This window comes from Passer domesticus, chromosome 11, assembly GCF_036417665.1.
Source record: "Passer domesticus isolate bPasDom1 chromosome 11, bPasDom1.hap1, whole genome shotgun sequence".
In the NCBI taxonomy this organism is placed as follows: Eukaryota; Metazoa; Chordata; class Aves; order Passeriformes; family Passeridae; genus Passer; species Passer domesticus.
In genome coordinates, this window is record NC_087484.1 from 32765007 (window position 1) to 32787110 (window position 22104).

Consider the following 22104-nt stretch of genomic DNA (forward strand, 5'->3'; position numbering starts at 1 on the left):
GAGCCCGTGTGAGCGAGCTGCACTCCCAGAGGCCGGAGCACACTTGCTTCAAGTGCTGATGAATGAGGCCAGAGATGGGTCTTTGTGTGGAACTCCAAACGCTGTGCATTGCCATGAAGAGGGTCCAGGGCCAGAGAGAAAATGAGGCTGGGGTCTGAGGGTTTCATTCGGGGGGGAGAAGGGGTGAAGCCAGGACCAGCAGGGGAGAAGAGAGAGGAGAACATTGTCTGGAGAGTAGATATAAGGAAAAAATGGCAGTTGAAGTGGGTGATAGCAACAAAACCTGCGGATTGCAAGAGGCTGCAAGTGGCCATGGGTGAGAGCCTTGCATTCAGAGGGGTTTCTCTGTTTCACCTTGGTCCCCTTTGCCCTAAGGTATTACAGTTGCAATGAGAGGCCCCTGGGCCTCCACAAGTGCCCCCTTTTTGTTTTCAAGAATGAAGGCTTCTGCCATGGACTTTTGCAAGCGTTGAGCAAAACTGGATAGAATAACCAAGACAATGAATACAAGAAACAAAGCCCACAAAACAGTCTTGACTAAATCACAGAATCACAGAAACATGAGTTTGGAAGAGACCCCTAAGATCATCAAGTCCAACCTATGCCCTAACATCTCAACTAGACTATAGCACCAAGTGGCATGTCCAGTCTTTTTTTAAACACATCCAGTGATGGTGATTCCACCACCTCCCTGGGAAGACAGTTCCAGTGCTTTATTATTCTTTCAGTGAAAATTTTTTTCCTAATATCTAACCTATACCTTCCCTGACGTAGCTTGAGACTGTGTCCCCTTGTTCTGTCAGTTGCTGCCCGGTGGAAGAGACCGACCCCCACCTGTCTACAACCTCCCTTCAGGAAGTTGTAGAGAGCAATAAGGTCACCTCTAAGCCTCCTCTTCTCCAGGCTAAACAACCCCAGCTCCCTCAAATGTTCCTCGTAGGGCTTGTTTTCCAAGCCCCTCACCAGCCTCGTTGCTCTCCTCTGGACACGCTCAAGTATCTCAATATCCTTCCTAAATTGAGGGGCCCAGAACTGGACACAGTACTCAAGATGTGGCCTCACCAGTGCCGAGTACAGGGGGAGAATGACCTCCCTGCTCCTGCTGCTCACACAAGTCCTAATGCAGGCCAGGATGCCGTTGGCCTTCTTGGCCACCAAGGCACATTGCTGGCTCATATCCAATCGGCTGTCAACCAGCACCCCCAGGTCCCTTTCTGCCTGAACACTGTCCAGCCACACTGTCCCCAGCCTGTAACGCTGTAGGGGATTTTTGTGGCCAAAATGCAGAACACGGCACTTAGACTTATTAGACTTCATATTGTTGGACGTAAAGATGAAAGCCAGCCTTTCATGCCCCAGTCTTTCAACAGTCCAGTGAGCCAGTCGTTGTTGCCTTTTGTCTGGATCTTATTGATTTGATCTGTGAGCAGCTGTCCGCTCTGGTATACTGAGTCCCTATGTGAGAAGAGGTTGACATGTGTGGCCATGGGCAAGAAATTGTGGCTTGGCTGTGGAACCACCCATGCGAAGGCATGCGGCATAGTTAGGAGCATCCAGCTTCCTGCTGCAGTGGCAAGAAAGGACAGCATCCTTTGACTTTAGCTAATTTACTAGTGGGTGGAGGCTTGGGTGGCCTGAAAGTAAAGAGATAGGGAGATTGCAATGTGAAACTTAAATTCTGGTCCCACTAAACTTTCTCTTCTGTAAGGCAAGGGTTTGAAGTCAGCTTATTAGAAGAATCAAATATCAAGGCTAGAATACAGTTTTTCCAATTGTTAAGCGGTATATCGCAGTTAGTGGTGTCTGAGCTCTCTTGGTGTTGGTCTGTGCGGTCCACACTGCTTAGGAGATCTTCTTCTGTCCTTCTTCTTCTTCTTTTGCAGGCTGCTGCTGTCTCTCTTAGGCTTTTGTTCTGTTTTTCTGATGGTGGCTGTGGTGTTTGCCTGGCCATTGGCAGAAGAGTTTTATGTTTTTTGCTGGGATGCGTCTTGGGCCTGCTGCTGTAGAGACACAAGCATATCCTCCCTCCCAAGTAATGAATGGGAAAGGGCCCATAATTTGTTTGGATTCAGGGTCTTTGATCAACACAGGTGGCTTTTCTTCTTATTGGGCTGCCAATTAAATATAAAATGCCTGATGACTGGGGGAGTTGTTGAAAAAGTTGAGCACATCAAGGGCCTTGGCCTCCAATGGGAGATACTATGTGGACTCCCTGTCTCTGTTGATCAAGGATCCTTTGGATGGAAGAGTGGGCCCTCTGGACTATGGACTGTCCTGTGGCAGAGTGTGGTATGGCTGTGACATGTTTTGTAGCCCACTGGTCAGAAAACGGTTGGAATTAGTGGGAGGTATAAGCAGGACCATGATCAGTTTTAATTTCCTGTGGAACAGGGAAGGTGGAAAAGGCTAAAAAGGAACGTTTTATAGCAGCTTTTGCTTTCTCACCAGCATGGGCAAAGGCGAAAACCGCAGCGTTGTCGGTGTGGATTGAGACGGGGATGTATTTTAGTCTCCCAAAAGGGGCTTGGTGTGTGATGTGTGATTGCCCGATCTGGAGAGTCTTTAGTCCTCTTGGATTGAGTGCAGCTCTGACAGAAGCAAAGGCACGTTGCTGACAATTTGGGCAGGTGTTTGCCATGGATCTTGGGTAATTTTAAAGATGCTGAGCGGTGCAGGAATGTTTTGATGGTGGAAGTGGTGGCGGATCCTAGCCTGTTCAAAAACATTCCGTGGGGAAGTTTGGACAACCCTTGCTGGGGCATCTGCTCTAGCATTGCCTACTATGAACCCAGGAAGGGTGGTATGAGACCTTGTGTGCATGATATAGCGTGGATGTTGTCTGTGGGACAAAAGAGAAATGAATGCTGAAAACAAATGCTCTAGTTGGGGTTAGAAATGTCTTTGAAAATGGAATTTTCAGCCCGCTGCACTAGGCCATAGACATGTGCCGAATCAGTGATCAAACGAATAGGTTCTCTGAAAGTGGAGAAGGTCCTAAGGACTGCAGTCAATTTAGCAGTTTGGGCAGGGTGAGGATCCCCTGGCTTGGCTTTTGTCTCTTGAGCAATGCGGAGCCAGGGCAGTGCAGAGCAGGGTGGGAAGCAGAGCCCGGAGCCTTTGGAGGCTGCAAGGCTTAAACATCAGCCCCTGCAGCAGCCCAGATGCAGGTGCCACAGTTGCCAAGGCTGTCAAGGCCTTGAGAGCGGGCAGGTGGATTTTGCATCCCTGTGGGCTGATGGCGGCTCTGGAGCCAGGAGTGGCTGTGGCTGCAGCAGGAAGGGTGGCTGAAAGTTTCCTGCCTTGCTTTGGTGGCATGGCTGCAGGGGCCAGTGCAGTGAGAGCCCCCTCTGTGCTGGTGAGAGCTCAGCTCTTGGGGACGCGGCTGTGCCCCAGCCCAGGAGCAGCAGCAGTGGCCAGCGGCAGCAGTGGTGTCAGTGGGACCCCCTGTGCACAGGGAGCCCCAGCCGCGGGGTGGCCGTGGCAGCAGCCCCAGGGAGCTCCAGCCCCGGGATCCCGCAACAAGTGGAAATCCCAACTGTGCAAACGCTGCCTGTGCCTCTTGGGTTTTCTTTGGTTGAGGGGATTTCGAGGTACGTTAGAAGTCTCTTTTTCTCTAACTTAGCTGTCGAAGGAAGAGTTGAGAAGTATGTGCTTCACGCTCTTAAGGTTGATTTTTATGTTTTGTCTAAAACATTTTTTGTCTGGCCTGCTGAGGTTTGTTCAGCAGGTCAGCTCAAGGCACTCTTTTTGCCTCTCGGGTTGGTGTTATCTTTTATATTAAAAAGTGCATATACTATGTTTACAAGAATGTTTTAATACCTATTACTTAAGTTAGATAGTGACTTTCTACTTGAAACCAATTTGTGGATGCTAACATCATCTTTCATATGGATGCTAGGGAGAAGAAAGAGGAAGGACAGGGTACGCCCAAATTTTTCTATCTTAGAACCTCTGACTTCTATGTAGACAATTCCAAACTCTTTCGTACAAGGTTCAAAACCTCTGTGTACAGTGCTCTAAATGTTTTCCGTTCACTTTGTGATTACTATTACTAGACTATCTAAATTGTTGTGACTTTTAATTCTTGACATAAAGGTGGTAACATGCTTTATGGGTTAAATTCAAAGGCACAGGGGTCTTTGGCTACATGCCAGGGTCTCTGAACCCCCTGCCAGGGATTTAAAGCCCCCTGGCTGGGGCTGGAATCATTTAGGATGGTCAGCGAGACGTCCGGGGTTCTGACAGTGCCCAAAGGAATGAGAAAGAGAAGTGAAGTTTTATAAAGAATCATTATTTATTTGCTGAACATCGGCAAACACGAGGATTTACAGAACACCTTCCATTACAAAAATCCTTATAACAACAACAACAACAACAATCTACAGCACATATTTCCGTGGGATCCCATGGACTAACAATCTTCAAAACATATTTACAGAGAACTACTAACCTAAGAACATATTTACAAAAATCTTCTAACTTTTCAAACATATATACAGAGGCGTAATAGGTACGGCCGTCATCTCCAGCAGTCCTGGAAGGAAGAAAGAAGCAAAGCTGGAGTCTGCTGCCAGCCCTGGGCCCAGCTGGGCTGGGAGCTGGGCCACAGGAGCTGGGACAGGACTGGCAGGGCTGGTGTGGCCCCAGGCAAGTGCAGGGCAGGCCAGGGCTGGTGCTTGTGGCAGCACAATCCAGGCCCCCTGCGGGCAGCGTGTCCCTGAGCGGGGCCATCCAGCCCAGCCCCAGCCTGGCGCCAGGGCAGCCACTGTGTCTGTGGGCAGGGCATGGGGAGCATCTGCCTGTCTTACTTGTGGGGCTCCATCTTCATCCAAGGACCATGGGCTCCTCCTCATCCTTCTCATCCACTTCCATCTGCTCGATGTCATCCTCCTCATCAACTTCCATCTCCTCAACCTGGTCTTCCACATCCACCTGCATCCTTTCTTCCTCATCCAGCACCATGTCCACTTGCATCTCCTCCACAGTGTCTCTGTTAGTCTGCAAGAGACAGCACAATCTCACAGTGGGGTTCCTGTCCCACACCATCCATTCCTACATGGCTGCAGCCTGCTCAAGCAGGCTGCCCCCTCCCTGGAATGGCACAGTACCTCCACTGGTGCAGCAGTGCTCATCCTGCTGGGGTTGGTGCTCCAGAGCAGGCAGCAGGAAAAGGCCAGGCAGCAGCAGCAACAGCTGAGTGCTGACGGGCAGAGCGCAGAGCGAGCGCCAACTGAGCGCTGGCAGCAGGCAGAGTGTCTGCTGTGGTGGTTTCCAGGTGCTGGACGTTCCACCTGGAACACTGTGGGGGCTGTGATGTCACAGAAGTTTCAGGGCTGCTCCACACTGGGAGGTGGGCATGGTGGAATGATGAAATCCTTGAATGGTTTGGCTAGGAAGGGACCCTAAAGATCATCTGGTTCCAAGCTGAGCAGCCTCCCAACACAGCAGGTTGCTGCGGCCCCTGTCCAAGCTGGCCTTGGATGTTGATGGGCATGGGGCATGCACAGCCTCTCTGCGCTGGTCCCTGTGTCAGGGACAAGCACCCTGACAGGAAAGAACTTCTTCCCATCATGGAATGGATTCCAGCTCTTGCAGTTTCATCCCATTCGCCCTTGTTCTGTCACTTCAGTTGCTGACAAAGAGTCCTCTCCCACTTCCCTGTAGGTCAGGATGTTCCTGCAGGGTCACACATGTGGCTGAAGCTGCAGCCAGGAGAGAGAGAAGCCAAGCTGCCAGAGAGAGGCAATGGGGAAAGTGACATGAGAGATGAGAGGAGAAGGAAAAAGTAGAGACATGCAAGGCATTGGGTTGGGTGGGCTGTGGCATTCATGCCTTTTATTAGAGGCCAGGTTCTCTGGTGCACTCAATGACTGTGTGATTGCGGCGTGTCCACAGTGAGCCCGTGTGAGCGAGCTGCACTCCCAGAGGCCGGAGCACACTTGCTTCAAGTGCTGATGAATGAGGCCAGAGATGGGTCTTTGTGTGGAACTCCAAACGCTGTGCATTGCCATGAAGAGTGTTGTCCTGGGTTGACTATATGATGCTTTTATCCCCAATCGTCTTGTTCTGTTTACGCTGAATAATATGTTTTAAACCTTTAAGACTCTCTTCCAGACAGTGAGGACGGGAGGGAAGAAGCGCACAGTTTGTTTTCAGACTGCTCTCACTCCTCCACATTCCTGCTCCTGGACTGTGTTGTCTGCGGATGGACAGACAGCCGGACAAAGCTCCTTTTTTCCCTTTTTCTTTTTTTTAGTTAGTTTTAGCTGGCTGAGGTAAAGAAGTTCTCCAGATTGTGATTTTTTTCCTTTTTTCTTGGACCTGTTCAAGCCTGCTCTGCACTGAACACCCAGAAGAGCACCGGCAGCTCCACCTGTAGCCCCTGGCCAGGCCTAGGCCGCGGCGTTTCCAGCACCAGAGACTGATCAGAGACTGAGTGAGCCGAGCTGCAACCTGGGGAGGGGACTGTTCTGAGTTTGCTTTCCTTGGATCAGTGAGAAGTTTTATTGTTTAATATTGTTTGGTTTCTATTGTTTAATAAACAGGTTTCTTTCCACTTTTCTCCAAAGAAATATTTTCTCCTGAACCGGTTGGAGGGTGGAGGGGCAATTGGATCTGCTTTTGTAGAGAAGCCCCTTTGGGAGTTATCTCCCAAACTTGCCCTAAACCAAGACAAATACAGCTAGTGGCGCCCAACGCGTGGCTTGAGAAAGTGGAAAAAAACCATTTATTGATTGTAGGTTTGTTGTGCTTGGTGTGTAGTAGGTTAAAGTACCCAGTAGCCATGTTATTTGAATTTGTAATGTCTCTTGGGGAGGCCTTTATGTGGCTCTGGTCTCTAGACCTTTTTGAGGTTTCAATACCTTTCTGGTCACTAGGATTATTGTCCCTATCACGTAGTTTTTGCGGTAAAGGGGCATGGATTAGATTAGCTATTGTGTTAGCCTTGGTGATAATGATTTATAAGGCGTTTACAAAAATACTGGCGTCTGTTTACGATATGTATGGTTTATGGTTTCTTCGTCTTACCCTGCATCCCAGTTCTAGCAGTATGTTTTGGGAATTTATTAGTAATTGCACCCAGCTGGTTAGAGGAGGAGCAGGGAATGAGGCTTTCCAGCCTTTCCTTTCCTTCTTCTCCTTTGAATCTGTTATGTCACTTGTAGAGAATGTTCAGTTTCCCCTGAATATTAAAGAGACCATCTTTCTGGCATTTAATCTAGTAGGCTTCCTCTATATGGTCTGCAGCTTCTCTAGAATGAGGGCTGAGATGTCTAGAAGAGCTGATGAGACCCCTGACCCAGAAGTAGACCCACGTGTGGAGAATCCTGAGTGGGGTGGAGAATGGGAAAATATGAGCCAAATCCTGAAAGAATTCTCTGACCCTATAGTCTGGGACTTTCCCCATGAACAAATTCAGAACCCAGCTGAAGTGGGGAAATATCTGAAAGAGAAGTATCTCAATGATAGCCCTAAGGAGAAAAGGATCATTGCAGTGAGCTGGGCCCTAGCATATGCTTATCGTACACTGCTAGATACTCTAGGGCAGCAGACCGAGGAACGGGGGCAGGGAGATACATCAAGAGCTATCCCAATCGCTCAAGTTGCAACCAACACCCCAAGCTCAAAACCAGCAGCTAAACCACATAGTGAACCTAAGCCAGTGGTTAAACCAAACAATAAGCCTCAACCAATAGCTGTTGCTACTAGCACTAAAAGTAAGAAGTGCACAGACAAGACCGATCGACCAATAGATGATAATGATGATGATGCAAAAGAAAGACCCTCAACATTTCCTAACATAAAATCAGGAGTCAAAGCAACTAACACAAAATCAGAAGCCAATATTAAGTCCTTCTCCCTAAAAGACCTGCGTGGCCTAAGGAAGGATTACACCCGACGATCTGATAAATCCATAATTAGCTGGTTAGTCTGTCTTTAAAATGCTGCAAGCGAAGCTACAATTCTGAATAACACAGAAGCGAAGCATTTGAGATCCCTGTCACATGATCCTGTCATTGACCAAAGCATGATGAGGGGGGCTAACCCTCACAGCCTCTGGGTACGGGTCTTAAACAGTGTAGCGCAAAGATACCTGTGTGCCGATGATCTCTACATGCAGCAAACACAGTAAAAAACCATAGAACAAAAGATTCAACGCTTGAAAAAAATAACAATAAGAGAAATTATATTCTCAGATGACATAACAACTAAAAATCCAGACTTAGTACCATGCACATCTGTGATGTGGCGAAAACTAGTACAACTTGAACCACATGAATATGCATCTGCTCTAGCTATCATAAAGCGAGATAACACGGATGAGACTGTGCTTGACATGGCAAAGAAACTCCGAGCTTATGCAGATGCTGTGCATAGCCCCACACATGCCAGAATCGCAGCGGTGGAAACACGTCTGCAGAGATTAGAAGATAAGATAAAAAAGAATCATAAGAAGCTTAGAAAAGAGATTAAAGAAAACCTTCTCCAAATCTCAGCAGTACAGATCAGAGGTTCTAGTACCCAATGCAGACGTTCCCCAGATGGAGAAAGAAAGTACACCCCACGAGCTGAGCTGTGGTTCTTTCTGCGTAATTGTAGAGAAAACATGAAGCTATAAGATGAAAAATCCACCGCTGCTCTGGCCCGAAAAGTACGTGAATTAAAAGAAGACAAAGCTCAGAGAAGAAGTTCCACCACAAGGAAAGCAGCTCCAGTTACCCATAGCCAAACTGCCAGGTATGATAATAATAATGACATGTCTAATCCCCTTGAAAAAACCTCTAAGACATATGCCCAAAGAAAGAAAGATAACCAAGCTTAGAGGAGCCCTGCCGCTAGCCAAGTAGAAGCTAAAAAAAATCGTGTTTTCTGGACAGTATAGATTCGTTGGCCTGGCACATCAGAACCACAAAAGTATAAAGCTTTAGTCAACACTGGTGCACAGTGTACCATAATTCCATCAAGACACGTAGGGACAGAATCCGTTTCTATCGCTGGTGTGACAGGGAGATCACAAGACTTCACTTTAGTAGAAGCTGATGTGAGCTTGACTGAGAATGAGTAGAAGAAACATCCTATTGTGACTGGCCCAAAAGCCCCATGTATCCTGGGCATAGATTATCTGTGAAGTAGGTATTTCAAAGACCCAAAAGGACTGAAGTAAGCATTTAAGATAGCAACTATAGTAACAGAGGGCGTCCAGCAATTGAATACCTTGCCTAGACTGTCTGAAAATCCATCTACAATAAAGCTTCTAAAGAGAAAAGAACAACAAGTACCAATTGCCACTTCCACAGTACATCATCGACAATATAAAACCACTCGAGATGCTGTAATTCCCATCCATAAGATGATGCGAGAGCTAGAGAGCCAAAGAATAGTCAACAAAACCCACTCACCCTTCAACAGCCCCATCTAGCCTGTGCATAAATCTAAAAGAGAATAGAGACTGACGGTTAACTACCGTGCATTAAATAAAGTGAGTCCACCACTGAGCGCTGCTGTACCAGACATATTAGAGCTCCAGTATGAGCTTGAGTCCAAAGCAGCGAAGTAGTATGCCACTATCAATATTGCCAATACATTTTTCTCCATTCTGCTGACAGCAGAATGCAAGCCTCAGTTTGCCTTCACCTAGAGAGGTGTGCAGTACACTTGAAACCGACTGCCCCAGGAGTAGAAGCACAGTCCTACCATCTGCCATAGACTGATCCAAAGTACACTAGAAAAAGGTAAAACTCCAGAACATCTGCAGTATATTGATGACATCATTATATAGGGGAAGACAGCAGCAGAAGTGTTTGAGAAAAGAGAGAAAATTATCCAAATTCTCCTGAAAGCCGGCTTTACCATCAAGAAGAGCAAAGTCAAAAGACCTTCTCAAGAAATCCAGTTTCTAAGAGTAAAGTAGCAAGACGAACAGCGTCAGATTCCCACTGATGTCATCAACAAGATAACAGCAATGTCTCCACCATCCAACAAGAAGGAAACACAAGCTTTCCTAAGTGCCATAGGTTTTTAGAAAATGCACATTCCTGAATATAGTCAAATCGTGAGCCCTCTCTATCTAGTCACCCATAAAAAGAACACTTTCCACTAGAGCCCTGAACAGCAACAAGCCTTCGTCCAAATTAAGCAAAAAATCGCTCATGCAGTAACCCTTAGCCCAGTCAAAACAAGACCAGATGTGAAAAATGTGCTCTATTCTACAGCCGGGAACCATGGTTTGTCCTAGAACTTGTAGCAGAAAGTGCCTGAAGAGACTCGAAGCCGACCACTGGGATTTTAGAGTCGAAACTACAGAAAGTCTGAAGCCAACTATACTCCAACAGAGAAAGAAATTTTAGCAACCTATAAAAGAGTCCAAACTGCCTCAGAAGTAATAAACACCGAAGCACAACTCCTCCTGGCACCCCGACTACCAGTACTGGGGTGGATGTTCAAAGCAAAAGTTCCCTCTACCCACCATGCCACCAGTGCTACATAAAATAAGTAGATTGCTCTCATAACACAGCGTGCCCGTATTAGAAAGCTGAATCGCCCTGAAATTCTAGAAATAATTACAAACTAGCCAGAAAGTAAAAACTTCAGTCTCACTGATAAAGAAGAACAAGAAATGACACATGCTGAAGAAGCTCCTCCATATAACCAACTGCCAGCGGAAGAAACACAATATGCTCTTTTTACTGATGGTTCCTGTCGCATGGTAGGAATGAATCGGAAGTGGAAAGCAGCCGTATGGAGCCCCACACGACAGGTTGCAGAGGCCACTGAAGGAGAAGATGGATCAAGCCAACTTGCTGAACTCAAAGCTGTTCAACTGGCCTTGGACATTGCTGAAAGAGAGAAGTGGCCAAAGCTCTACCTCTACACTGATTCATGGATGGTAGCCAACACTCTGTGGGGATGGCTGGAGAGGTGGAAAGAGGCTAATTGGCAGCGTAGAGGAAAACCAGTTTGGGCTGTTGAAGAGTGGAAAGACATCGCTACCAGGGTAGGGAGGCTACCTGTGAAGGTCCGCCATGTAGATGCCCATGTCCTCAAGAGTAGAGCTAATGAGGAGCACAAGAACAATGAGCAGGTAGACCAGGCTGCAAAGATAGGGGTGTCCAAGACAAACCTAGATTGGGAGCATAAGGGAGAGTTATTCCTAGCTCGATGGGCCCATGATGCCTCAGGTCATCAGGGTAGAGATGCCACCTATAAGAGGGCACGAGACCGAGGAGTGGATTTAACCATGGACAGTATTTCTCAAGTTATCCACAACTGTGAGACGTGTGCTGCCGTCAAACAGGCCAAGCGGATGAAGCCCCTATGGTATGGTGGGCGGTGGTCCAAGTACAAGTATGGGGAGGCCTGGCAGATTGACTACATCACACTGCCCCACACACACAAAGGCAAGCGCTACGTGCTCACAATGGTAGAAGCCACCACAGGATGGTTGGAGACCTACCCTGTGCCTCATGCTACTGCCCAGAACACCATCCTGTGCCTGGAAAAGCAAGTCCTGTGGAGACATGGTACCCCTGAGAGGACTGAGTCAGACAACAGGACTCATTTCAAGAACAGCCTTATCAGCACCTGGGCCAGAGAACATGGCATTGAGTGGGTGTACCATAACCCCTACCATGCACCAGCTGCGGGAAAAGTGGAAAGGTACAATGGGCTGCTAAAAACCACCTTAAAAGCCTTAGGTGGGGGATCTTTCAAAAATTTGGAGCAGCATTTGGCAAAGGCCACCTGGTTAGTTAATACCCGAGGCTCTACTAACTGAGTGGGCCCTGCCCAATCTGAGCCTTTGCATAGAGTAGATGGAGACAAAGTCCCAGTGGTACATGTCAGGGGTTTGTTAGGGAAGACAGTTTGGATCAATCCTACCTTGAGTACAGACAAACCCATTTGCGGAGTTGTTTTTGCTCAGGGACCAGGTTGCACATGGTGGATAATGCAAAAAGATGGAAGAACAGGATGTGTACCTCAGGGAGATCTGATTGTTGGGTGAGAACTATGTATAAATATCACTGTTTGCTGAATGTTACCACCATTGTCTGTGTATAGCTGTATATTAGATGTATAATATATGTGTTTGTAGAGTAAGAATATATATTAGTTTTAGTAGTAAGCCGATGATATGGGGATAAGGGGTGGAATGTCCTGGGTTGACTATATGATGCTTTTATCCCCAATCGTCTTGTTCTGTTTATACTGAATAATATGTTTTACACCTTTAAGACTCTCTTCCAGACAGTGAAGAGGGGAGGGAAGAAGCGCACAGTTTGTTTTCAGACTGCTCTCACTCCTCCACATTCCTGCTCCTGGACTGTGTATTCTGCGGATGGACAGACAGCCGGACAGAGCTCCTTTTTCCCTATTTTCTTGCTTTTAGTTAGTTTTACCTAGCTGAAGCAAAGAAGTTCCCTGGACTGTGATTTTTTCCTTTTTTCTTGGACCTGTTCAAGCCTGCTCTGCACTGAACACCCAGAAGAGCACCAGCAGCTCCACCTGTAGCCCCCCTGTCTGGGCCTGGGCAGCAGCATTTCCAGCACCAGAGAGACTGATCAAAGACTGAGTGAGCCGAGCTGCAACCCAGGGAGGTGGCTGTTCTGAGTTTGCTTGTTTTTTTGGATCAGTGAAAAGTTTTGTTGTTTAATATTGTTTGGTTTCTATTGTTTAATAAACAGGTTTCTTTCCACTTTTTCTCCAAGGAGATATTTTCTCCCAAACTGGTTGGAGGGTGGAGGGGCAATTGAATCTGCTTTTGTAGAGAAGCCCCTTTGGGGGTTATCTCCCAAATTTTCCCTAAACCAGGACAAAGTCCAAGGGACAAATTTGTGCCAATGAACTTCACACCTTGAACTAGGAGGATCAATTCTTGTTGTGCTCAGCAGAGTCTGGGGACAGAGAGGGTTTCCAAAGGAAATCTTGGTCCATGTGGGGCTGAGGCTCCCTCCAGGCTGGCTCCAGCCCCTCAGGGTGCCCACAGCCCAGTTCCCCCTCCTTAGCCCTGGGGCTGCCCAGGGAAGAGCCATGGCTGAAGCTCTGCAGGAGCACACAGGCTCAGCCCTGCTCCAACATGGGATTCATGGGCCAGGGCACGCTGGGCTTTGCCCCTACAGCTCCCAAGTGTGTCCAGAGAAACTGCAAGGAGAGGCTCACCTCTGTCAGTGGGACCCCTCTGTGCACAGGGACCCCCACTCCTGGGGAGGCTGTGCCAGGGACCTCCAGCCCTGGGAACCTGGAGCAAGTGGAAAGCACAACTTGTCAAAATGCTGCCTGTGCCTGAAGCAAATGCAAGGAGAACTGAGATGTGAAAAATAAAATTTGTTTATTACAGAAGAACAGAAGCAAAAATACAGAAGATATTTACATTCTAAGAATGTTTGTAACAACAACAATTGATAGAACATATATAGAGAAAAACCTACCTAGCAAAACTATGTGAAATGTATTTACAGAAGTCCAAAATAGCCCTAAAATCTATATTCTAAAAAACAACAACAAAGTGTAAAACATATATACAAAAGGGTGGTGCCTCTGTCGGTGATGTCCATCGCACCTGGAAGAAAAGCAAATGGCATGGTCACTCCAGTCAGGCACAGAGGGCTCTTGCATGTGCCCCCAGGCTGGCACATGCTTACCCAGCAGCAGGACTCTGCTACCAGAACTGAGCCTGGCTGGGTCTGGCATGGAGCTTGTGTGGAGCAAAGCAGGCACAGGATGGGCTGTGGATGGCCACCAGAATCCAGTGGCCTGGCTACAATGTCCCTGAGCAGGGAGCACCCAGCCCAGCCCCAGCCTGGCAGCAGGAGACCCACTCTGCCTGTCCTGCTGCTGGCATTGCTCTTCATGCCAAGATCATGGCTGCTTCCTCACCTTCTTAATCAATATCCATGTCCTCAATGGACTCTTCCATATCCACATCCATCTCTTCGTCCTCATGCACATCCACGTCCATCTCTTCTTCATCATCCTCATCCACATCCATCTCTTCCTCTCCAGGGTCTTCTCCGTCTATTTCCATCTCCTCCTCCATATCAATCTTGGTATCTACCTCCATCTCCTCCTCTCTGTCTGGGACAGCCTGCAGAGGTAGGTAGCAAAAGCTCAGAGCGGGTCCCTGTCCCACTCCATGCCCACAGAGCTCCAGCCCACCCGGGCAGGTGGGGGGTGTCCACCTCCATGGAATGGCACCATACCTTCCTCAGAAGAAAGGGGAGCATCCTGCAGGGCTGGATGATGAAATCCAGGCACTCAGGAGCTGTCAGGAATGATCGAGGTGATCGGGGTATCGGGGGGATAAGAAGAGTGAAAGGCGAGGGCAGGAGCAAGGTGCAGAGCGTGTCAACACAGCGGCCAAGGGTTGTGTTGTGCCCTTTGCTGGGCGCTGGACATTCCAGCTGGAGCGTGGGCTGTGACATCACAGTTCCCAGGCTCCATCTGAAGTGGACAGTGGAGACCATGGAATGATGGAGTCCCTGAACGGTTGGGCTTGCAAGGGAGCCTGAAGAACAACATCTTGTTCCCAGCTGAGCAGTCTTCCCCCAGAGCATGCTGCTGAGAGCCCTGTTGCCAAGGATGGGACATGCACAGCCTCTCTGCACAGCCTGGGCCAGTGCCCCACCACCCCCAGTGGAAAAGAGCAGCTTCCTTAGATGCAGCTTCCATCAACCTGCTGCAGTTGAAAGCCATCCCCCCTTGTCCTGTCAGCACAGGCCCTGCTGAACACTCTGTCCCCTTCTTTCCTGCGGGAGCCTTCCAGTCCTGCAGAGCCGCATTGAGGCTGCCCAGTGTCTCCTCTCTCCAGGCTGAGCATCCCCAGCCCCACTTGCCCAGCAGTCAGTCACATCAGGGCCAGTCAAGGCTGAAGGGTAGCAAATAGCATCAGGAACTGAGAGATGCAAGCTTTAGACCCAGGTGTCCTGGCTTGTAAAATAAGCATGTATTCTATTTTTGCCATCTGTTGGGGGTTAGGCAGATTTTCTTATCTCTTTCAAGAACAATGACACTGCCAGGAAGATAATCTCCTGCTAATGGGCTATTGAATTACTCACTGTGGCTGGTAAGATTAGTTACATCATCCCATTGGGAGATGCTCCACCCAGAGGGAGGAGCCAAGCATCCCTGCCACCATAAAACAAGCGTTTCTGAGACCACAGACAGCCTTCTTCGCTGGATTTCCCAGAGGAATCAGGAACCAAGGCCCAGCTGCTCCTTCGCCGCATTTTCAGAAAGGATCTACACCCTTCTGCAGATCGCCGCTCCAGGAGGAGCAGCCACCATCTGGCTGGACTACTATCAACACCCTGACTTCTCAGGGTGTCAGGTTTTTCTCACTCTGCCAGTGATTTTTTGCTTGTGCTAAATTACATTGTTATTTAGGGTTTTTTTTCTTCCTAGTAAAAAACTGTTATTCCCATTCCCATATCTTTGCCTGAGAGCCCTTTTAATTCTGAAATTGTGATAATTCGGAAGGAGGGGGTTTACCTTTTCCATTTCACAGGAGGCTTTTGCCTTCCTTCACAGACTCCTGTCTTTTCAAACCAAGACAGATTTTGGCGCCTGAACAGGGGCTCGAGGGCATTGAGAAAAAAAAAAAAAAGGGATTAACAGTTCTTAGGTAGTTTAATTTTTAAGTACCACCATGTGGTCTAGTTTTCCCTGGTTTGGGTGGCATGTGGTCGCAAGTGTATTCTTCCCATTTACAGGCCCTTATCTAAATATGGGTCCTATAACTAAAGCCACTGTGTCTGTTATCAAGTTTGTCCTCTGGGTGAAGGATTCATGGATCTTTAATTTCCTCTGGATGGCAGGTACATGGATTCAGAGCTATCACACACTAACTGCATGTTTTTGGAGTTACTTTAATAATGGTACCTACTGTGTAGAAATGACACGGGGGGAAACTTTCTCCCAACCTTTTAACCATCTTTTTGGGTCTGCTCCACCAGTTTTCGAAGGGTTAAGATCCACTCTAAGTGCTAATGATATCATACAATGGATGGTGTTGCTGATATGCCTGTTATGTTTAGCACTCAGAGATAAGAGAAGATTAACCTGGATAACTACCCTGACACCTACACCAGAGACTAGGGATGCTGCTGCAGAGCCTGACACTACCCCAGAGACTGGAGATGCTGCTGCTCCAGAGCCTGACCCTGCCCCACAGCCTGCCTCAGAAACGAACCACCCAGATTGGGTGAGGGTGCTGGTTAAGGAGATGCAGGAGATGCAAGAGATGCTGAAGGAGTGCATTTCACCAGCTGGTGAGAAGCCCGCCTTTTGCCTTGAAGAGGGACAGTCTAATAGTACAGCTGTGGAACCCACAAATGTTACAACTGTCCAGGCTCCAGCTGAACCACAAAGGCAGTCACAGCCAGCAGCAGTTGCCCCGGTAGAAACAAGGAGGTCTGAGATGAAAGCAGAGCACCCAGATAGAGATAGGAATGGAGGAACCTCACAACCCACAGGGGAGCCAGGAGTTGCGATCATCACCGAGTCCCTGACGTACGAAAGTCTCCGTAATCTGCACAAAGACATTGTGCGACGAGGGCGTGAGGCTTATACTACCTGGCTACTCCGGGTCTGGGACCTTATGGGTACAGGCGTGCAGCTGGACGGTGGTGAGGCAAGGAACTTGGGACCCTTAACCCAGGACTCAGGTATGAATCAGATTTTTGTAAGGGAGCCAGGATCCCTTTCTCTCTGGGAGCGGCTTTTAATGAGTGTCAGAGAGAGGTTTGTCCACAGGGAGAGAATGCAGGAGCACCACCATAGAATGCGTTGGAAGACCCTGGAGGAAGGGATCCAACAGTTAAGGGAAGTGGCAGTATTAGAGGTACTCTTTGGGAGGGATGGACAACATAATAATGACCCCGACAAGGTCAGGTGCACAGGGCAAATGCTGTGGAGTCTGGCAAATCTGGGGCCATCTCAGTACACCACTTTCATTGCAACAATTGATGCTGACACTAACCGAGAGACAGTGGGCTCTGTTGCCAACAAACTTAGGAATTACGAGAGTATGATTAATGGCCCAATGCAGGCTCATATCTCAGCTGTGATTAAGGAGTTCAAAGAAGAGATGAGGGAGGAAATGAGGAAGGTTAATGCAGCACCCGTACGAGTCACAGGCCCCAAAGTCAGAGCCCAACATTCCCCAGCTAGAGAGAGAGGGTACACCCCAAGGGCTAATCTGTGGTTCTTCCTGCGTGACCACGGGGAAGACATGGGGAGGTGGGATGGGAAACCCACTTCTGTCCTGGCAGCACGGGTCTGTCAACTCAAGGAGGGAAACTCTAACCGGGGGAGTTCCACCAAGGTGAAGGTAGCCTCAACCTCCCATGACCAAGGTTTTGGGTACGATCTGTCAGATCCCCTTGAAGGGACCTCTAGTATGTATACCCAGGAGAGGAATAATAACCAGTGTTAGAGGGGCCCTGCCTCTAGCCAGGGAGAGGCACGGGAAAACCGGATCTTCTGGACAGTGTGGATCCGATGGCCTGGCACATCAGAGCCACAAAAATACGATGCCCTAGTTGATACTGGTGCGCAGTGTACCCTGATACCATCGGGACATGTGGGGGCAGAGCCTGTTTCTATTGCTGGTGTGACAGGGGGATCACAGCAATTGACCCTGGTGGAAGCCGAGGTGAGCCTGACTGGGAAGGAGTGGCAGAAACATCCTATAGTGACTGGCCCAGAGGCCCCGTGTATTCTGGGCATAGACTTCCTCCGGAACGGCTATTACAAAGACCCAAAGGGACTCAGGTGGGCTTTTGGCATAGCTGCTGTAGAGGCAGGGGACATTAAGCAATTGAACACCTTGCCTGGACTGTCAGAAAACCCGTCTGCAGTAGGACTCCTGAGGGTGGAAGAGCAACTCGTGCCAATTGCGACCTCGACAGTGCACCGCCGGCAGTATCGGACGGATCGAGATGCCGTGATCCCCATCCACAGAATGATTCGTGAGCTGGAGAGCCAAGGGGTGGTCAGCAAAACCCACTCACCATTCAACAGCCCCATCTGGCCTGTGCGCAAATCTGACGGAGAATGGAGATTGACTGTGGACTATCGTGCCTTGAATGAAGTGACTCCACCTCTGAGCGCCGCTGTACCGGATATGCTGGAACTCCAGTAGGAGCTGGAGTCCAAGGCAGCGAAGTGGTATGCCACTATTGATATTGCTAATGCGTTTTTCTCCATTCCTCTGGCAGCAGAATGCAGGCCTCAGTTTGCTTTCACCTGCAGGGGCGTGCAGTACACCTGGAACCGACTGCCCCAGCGGTGGAAACACAGTCCCACTATCTGCCATGGACTGATCCAGACTGCACTAGAAAAGGGTGAGGCTCCAGAACACCTGCAGTACATCGATGACATCATTGTGTGGGGGAACACAGCGGCAGAAGTGTTTGAGAAAGGTAAGAGGATCATCCAGATACTGCTAGAATCTGGCTTTGCCATCAAGAAGAGCAAAGTCAAGGGACCTGCCCGAGAAATCCAGTTCCTGGGAGTGAAATGGCAAGACGGACGGCGCCAGATTCCCACTGAGGTCATCAACAAGATCACCGCTATGTCCCCACCAACCAGCAAGAAGGAAACACAAGCTTTCCTAGGTGCCATAGGTTTTTGGAGGATGCACATTCCCGAGTATAGCCAGATTGTGAGCCCTCTTTACCTGGTTACCCGCAAAAAGAACAATTTCCACTGGGGCCCTGAGCAGCAACAAGCCTTCACCCAGATCAAGCAGGAGATCGCTCATGCTGTAGCCCTTGGCCCAGTCAGAACGGGACCAGAAGTCAAAAATGTGCTCTACTCTGCAGCCGGGAACAATGGTTTGTTCCTGGAGCCTTTGGCAGAAGGTGCCTGGTGAGACTCAAGGTCGACCATTGGGATTCTGGAGCCGAAGTTTCAAAGGGTCCGAAGCCAACTACACCCCAACAGAGAAGGAAATCTTGGCTGCCTATGAAGGAGTTCAAGCCGCCTCAGAGGTGATTGGCACGGAAGCACAACTCCTCCTGGCAGCCCGACTACCAGTGCTGGGGTGGATGTTCAAAGGAAAGGTTCCTACTACCCACCACGCCACCGACGCCACATGGAGCAAATGGATTGCCCTCATCACCCAGCGCGCCCGTATTGGAAACCTGAATCGCCCTGGGATTTTAGAGATAATTACAAACTGGCCAGAAGGTGAAAACTTTAGTCTCACTGACAATGAGGAGCAGGTACAAGCGACAAGAGCTGAAGAAGCTCCACCCTATAACCAACTACCAGCAGAGGAAACACGTTACGCTCTTTTCACTGACGGTTCTTGTCGCATCGTAGGGATGAACCGGAAGTGGAAAGCAGCCGTATGGAGCCCCACACGACAGGTTGCACAAGCTACCGAAGGAGAAGGTGGATCGAGCCAACTTGCTGAACTCAAGGCCGTTCAGCTGGCCCTGGACATTGCTGAAAGGGAGAGGTGGCCAAAGCTCTACCTTTATACTGATTCATGGATGGTAGCCAATGCTCTATGGGGCTGGCTGGGAAGGTGGAGAAAAGCCAACTGGCAACGTAAAGGAAAACCAATCTGGGCTGCTGATATATGGAAAGACATTGCCTCTCGGGTGGAGAAACTAACGGTGAAAGTCCGTCATGTAGATGCCCATGTCCCCAAAAGTCGGGCTAATGAGGAACACCGAAACAACGAGCAGGTAGATCAGGCAGCGAGAATAGAAGTGTCAAAGATAGACTTAGATTGGCACCATAAGGGGGAGTTGTTCCTGGCTCGATGGGCTCACGATGCCTCGGGTCATCAGGGCAGAGATGCCACCTACAAGTGGGCACGAGACCGAGGGGTGGATCTAACCATGGACAGTATTTCTCAGGTTATCCACGACTGTGAGACATGTGCTGCCATCAAACAGGCCAAGCGGGTGAAGCCCCTGTAGTATGGGGGGCGGTGGTCCAAGTACAAGTATGGGGAGGCCTGGCAGATTGACTACATCACACTGCCCCAGACATGCCAAGGCAAGCGCTACGTGCTGACCATGGTGGAAGCCACCACTGGATGGCTAGAGACCTACCCTGTACCTCATGCCACTGCCCGGAACACCATCTTAGGCCTGGAAAAGCAAGTGCTATGGAGACATGGCACACCTGAAAGGATTGAATCTGACAACGGCACCCATTTCAAGAACGGCCTTATCAACACCTGGGCCAGAGAACATGGTATCGAATGGATATATCATATCCCCTATCATGCTCCAGCTGCTGGCAAAGTTGAATGGTGCAACGGACTCCTTAAGACTACCCTGAAGGCACTTGGTGGGGGAACATTTAGAATCTGGGAAAATAACCTGGCAAAAGCAACCTGGATGGTCAACACCCGAGGGTCCATCAATCGAGCTGGCCCTGCCCAGTCTGAACCCTTGCACACAATAGATGGAGATAAAGTCCCTGTGGTACATATGAAGGGTATTTTAGGGAAAACTGTCTGGATTAATCCCACCTCAGGCAGAGACAAACCCATCCGTGGGATTGTTTTTGCTCAAGGACCTGGTTACACTTGGTGGGTAATGCAGAAAGATGGGGAAACCCGTTGTGTACCACAGGGAAACCTGGTCTTAAGTGAAAACTGAGTATAAGATTTCATTGTGACACAGATGGAAATAGAATAAGGGGTGGATAATGTCCTGGCTTGTAAAATAAGCATGTATTCTATTTTTGCCATCTGTTGGGGGTTAGGCAGTTTTTCTTATCTCTTTCAAGAACAATGACACTGCCTGGAAGATAATCTCCTGCTAATGGGCTATTGAATTACTCACTGTGGCTGGTAAGATTAGTTACATCATCCCATTGGGAGATGCTCCACCCAGAGGGAGGAGCCAAGCATCCCTGCCACCATAAAACAAGCATTTCTGAGACCACAGACAGCCTTCTTCGCTGGATTTCCCAGAGGAATCAGGAACCAAGGCCCAGCTGCTCCTTCGCCGCATTTTCAGAAAGGATCTACACCCTTCTGCAGATCGCCGCTCCAGGAGGAGCAGCCACCATCTGGCTGGACTACTATCAACACCCTGACTTCTCAGGGTGTCAGGTTTTTCTCACTCTGCCAGTGGTTTTTTGCTTGTGCTAAATTACATTGTTATTTAGGTTTTTTTCTTCCTAGTAAAAAACTGTTATTCCCATATCTTTGCCTGAGAGCCCTTTTAATTCTGAAATTGTGATAATTCGGAAGGAGGGGGTTTACCTTTTCCATTTCACAGAAGGCTTTTTGCCTTCCTTCACAGACTCCTGTCTTTTCAAACCAAGACATATGGTCAGTTTCCATGGCAACCATAACCAGCCCCCTGTTGCTATGGTCAGTTTCCATGGCAACCATCCCCAGCCCCCTGTTGCTATGGTCACTTTCCATGGCAACCATCCCTAGTCCACTGTTACTATGGTCAGATTCCAAGGCAACCATCATCAGCTACCGTTGCTATGGTCAGTTTCCATGGCAACCATCACCACCCCCCAGTTGCTATGGTCAGTTTCCATAGCAATCATCCCCAACCCCCTGTTGCTATGGTCAGTTTCCATGGCAACCATTCCCAGCACCCCGTTGCTATGGTCAGTTTCCATGGCAGCCATCCCCAGCCCACTGTTTCTATGGTCAGTTTCCATGGCAACCATCCCCAGCTGCCGTTTCTATGGTCGGTTTCCATGGCAACCATCCCCAGCCCCTGTTGCTATGGTCCGTTTCCATGGCAACCATCGCCACCCCCCGTTGCTATTGTCGGTTTCCATGGCTAGCATCACCAGCCCCTTCTTGCTATGGATAGTTTCCATACCAACCATCCCCAGCCTCGCGTTGCTATGGTCGTTTTCCATGACAACCATCCTCAGCCCACTGTTGCTGTGGTCAGTATCCATGGCAACCATCCCTAGCTCCCTGTTGCTATGGTCAGTTTCCAAGGAAAACGTCTCCAGCCCTCCCTTGCTATGGTCGGTTTCCATGGCAACAATCGTGAGCCCCCTGTTGCTATGGTCTATTTCCATGGCAGCCATCCCCAGCCCCCTGTTGCTATGGTCAGTTTCCATGGTAACCATCAACACCCCCCAGCTGCGATGGTCAGTTTC

At 49.0% G+C, this 22104-nt stretch overlaps 2 protein-coding genes and 1 long non-coding RNA gene across 7 annotated transcripts; 1 reads left to right on the plus strand and 2 right to left on the minus strand.

Moving 5' to 3' along the window:
• Nucleotides 1–4306: 4306 nt before the first annotated feature.
• On the minus strand, nucleotides 4307–5199 carry LOC135278602 (uncharacterized). The gene is made up of 3 exons (XR_010346054.1): nucleotides 5109–5199; nucleotides 4809–4998; nucleotides 4307–4534 (listed from the first exon to the last, which is right to left on the minus strand). It is a non-coding gene; the product is annotated as an uncharacterized LOC135278602 (long non-coding RNA).
• A 697-nt stretch (nucleotides 5200–5896) lies between these two features.
• LOC135278333 (uncharacterized) lies at nucleotides 5897–12905 on the plus strand. Of its 5 annotated transcripts, none has more exons than XM_064384886.1 (2): nucleotides 5897–6493; nucleotides 8602–12896. In XM_064384886.1, exon 2 carries the CDS (start codon nucleotides 10619–10621, stop codon nucleotides 11774–11776), a length of 1158 nt encoding a protein of 385 aa, XP_064240956.1. In that variant the 5' UTR covers nucleotides 5897–6493; nucleotides 8602–10618; the 3' UTR covers nucleotides 11777–12896. The 5 variants fall into 5 exon arrangements, with proteins under 5 accessions (XP_064240956.1, XP_064240960.1, XP_064240959.1 ...); XM_064384890.1 differs by lacking the exon at nucleotides 5897–6493 and having other exon boundaries at nucleotides 6500–11658; nucleotides 12235–12905; XM_064384889.1 differs by lacking the exon at nucleotides 5897–6493 and having other exon boundaries at nucleotides 6500–8739; nucleotides 10713–12898.
• Nucleotides 12906–13308: 403 nt separating this feature from the next.
• On the minus strand, nucleotides 13309–14358 carry LOC135278569 (ribosomal RNA processing protein 1 homolog). The gene is made up of 3 exons (XM_064385144.1): nucleotides 14199–14358; nucleotides 13876–14083; nucleotides 13309–13558 (listed from the first exon to the last, which is right to left on the minus strand). The coding sequence occupies exons 1-2, from the start codon at nucleotides 14220–14222 to the stop codon at nucleotides 13880–13882; spliced, it is 228 nt and encodes a 75-aa protein (XP_064241214.1). The 5' UTR covers nucleotides 14223–14358; the 3' UTR covers nucleotides 13309–13558; nucleotides 13876–13879.
• Between the last annotated feature and the right edge of the window lie 7746 nt (nucleotides 14359–22104).

What these genes read in the sequence shown, in the direction of transcription:
- LOC135278333 (XM_064384886.1), top strand. Translation starts at nt 10,619, where the DNA reads ATGACACATGCTGAAGAAGCTCCTCCATATAACCAACTGCCAGCGGAA.
- LOC135278569 (XM_064385144.1), bottom strand. Translation starts at nt 14,222, where the DNA reads ATGCTCCCCTTTCTTCTGAGGAAG. An exon ending in TCCCCTTTCTTCTGAGGAAG is followed by an intron (nt 14,084 to 14,198) that starts GTATGGTGCCAT and finishes CTACCTCTGCAG; the next exon opens with GCTGTCCCAGACAGAGAGGA.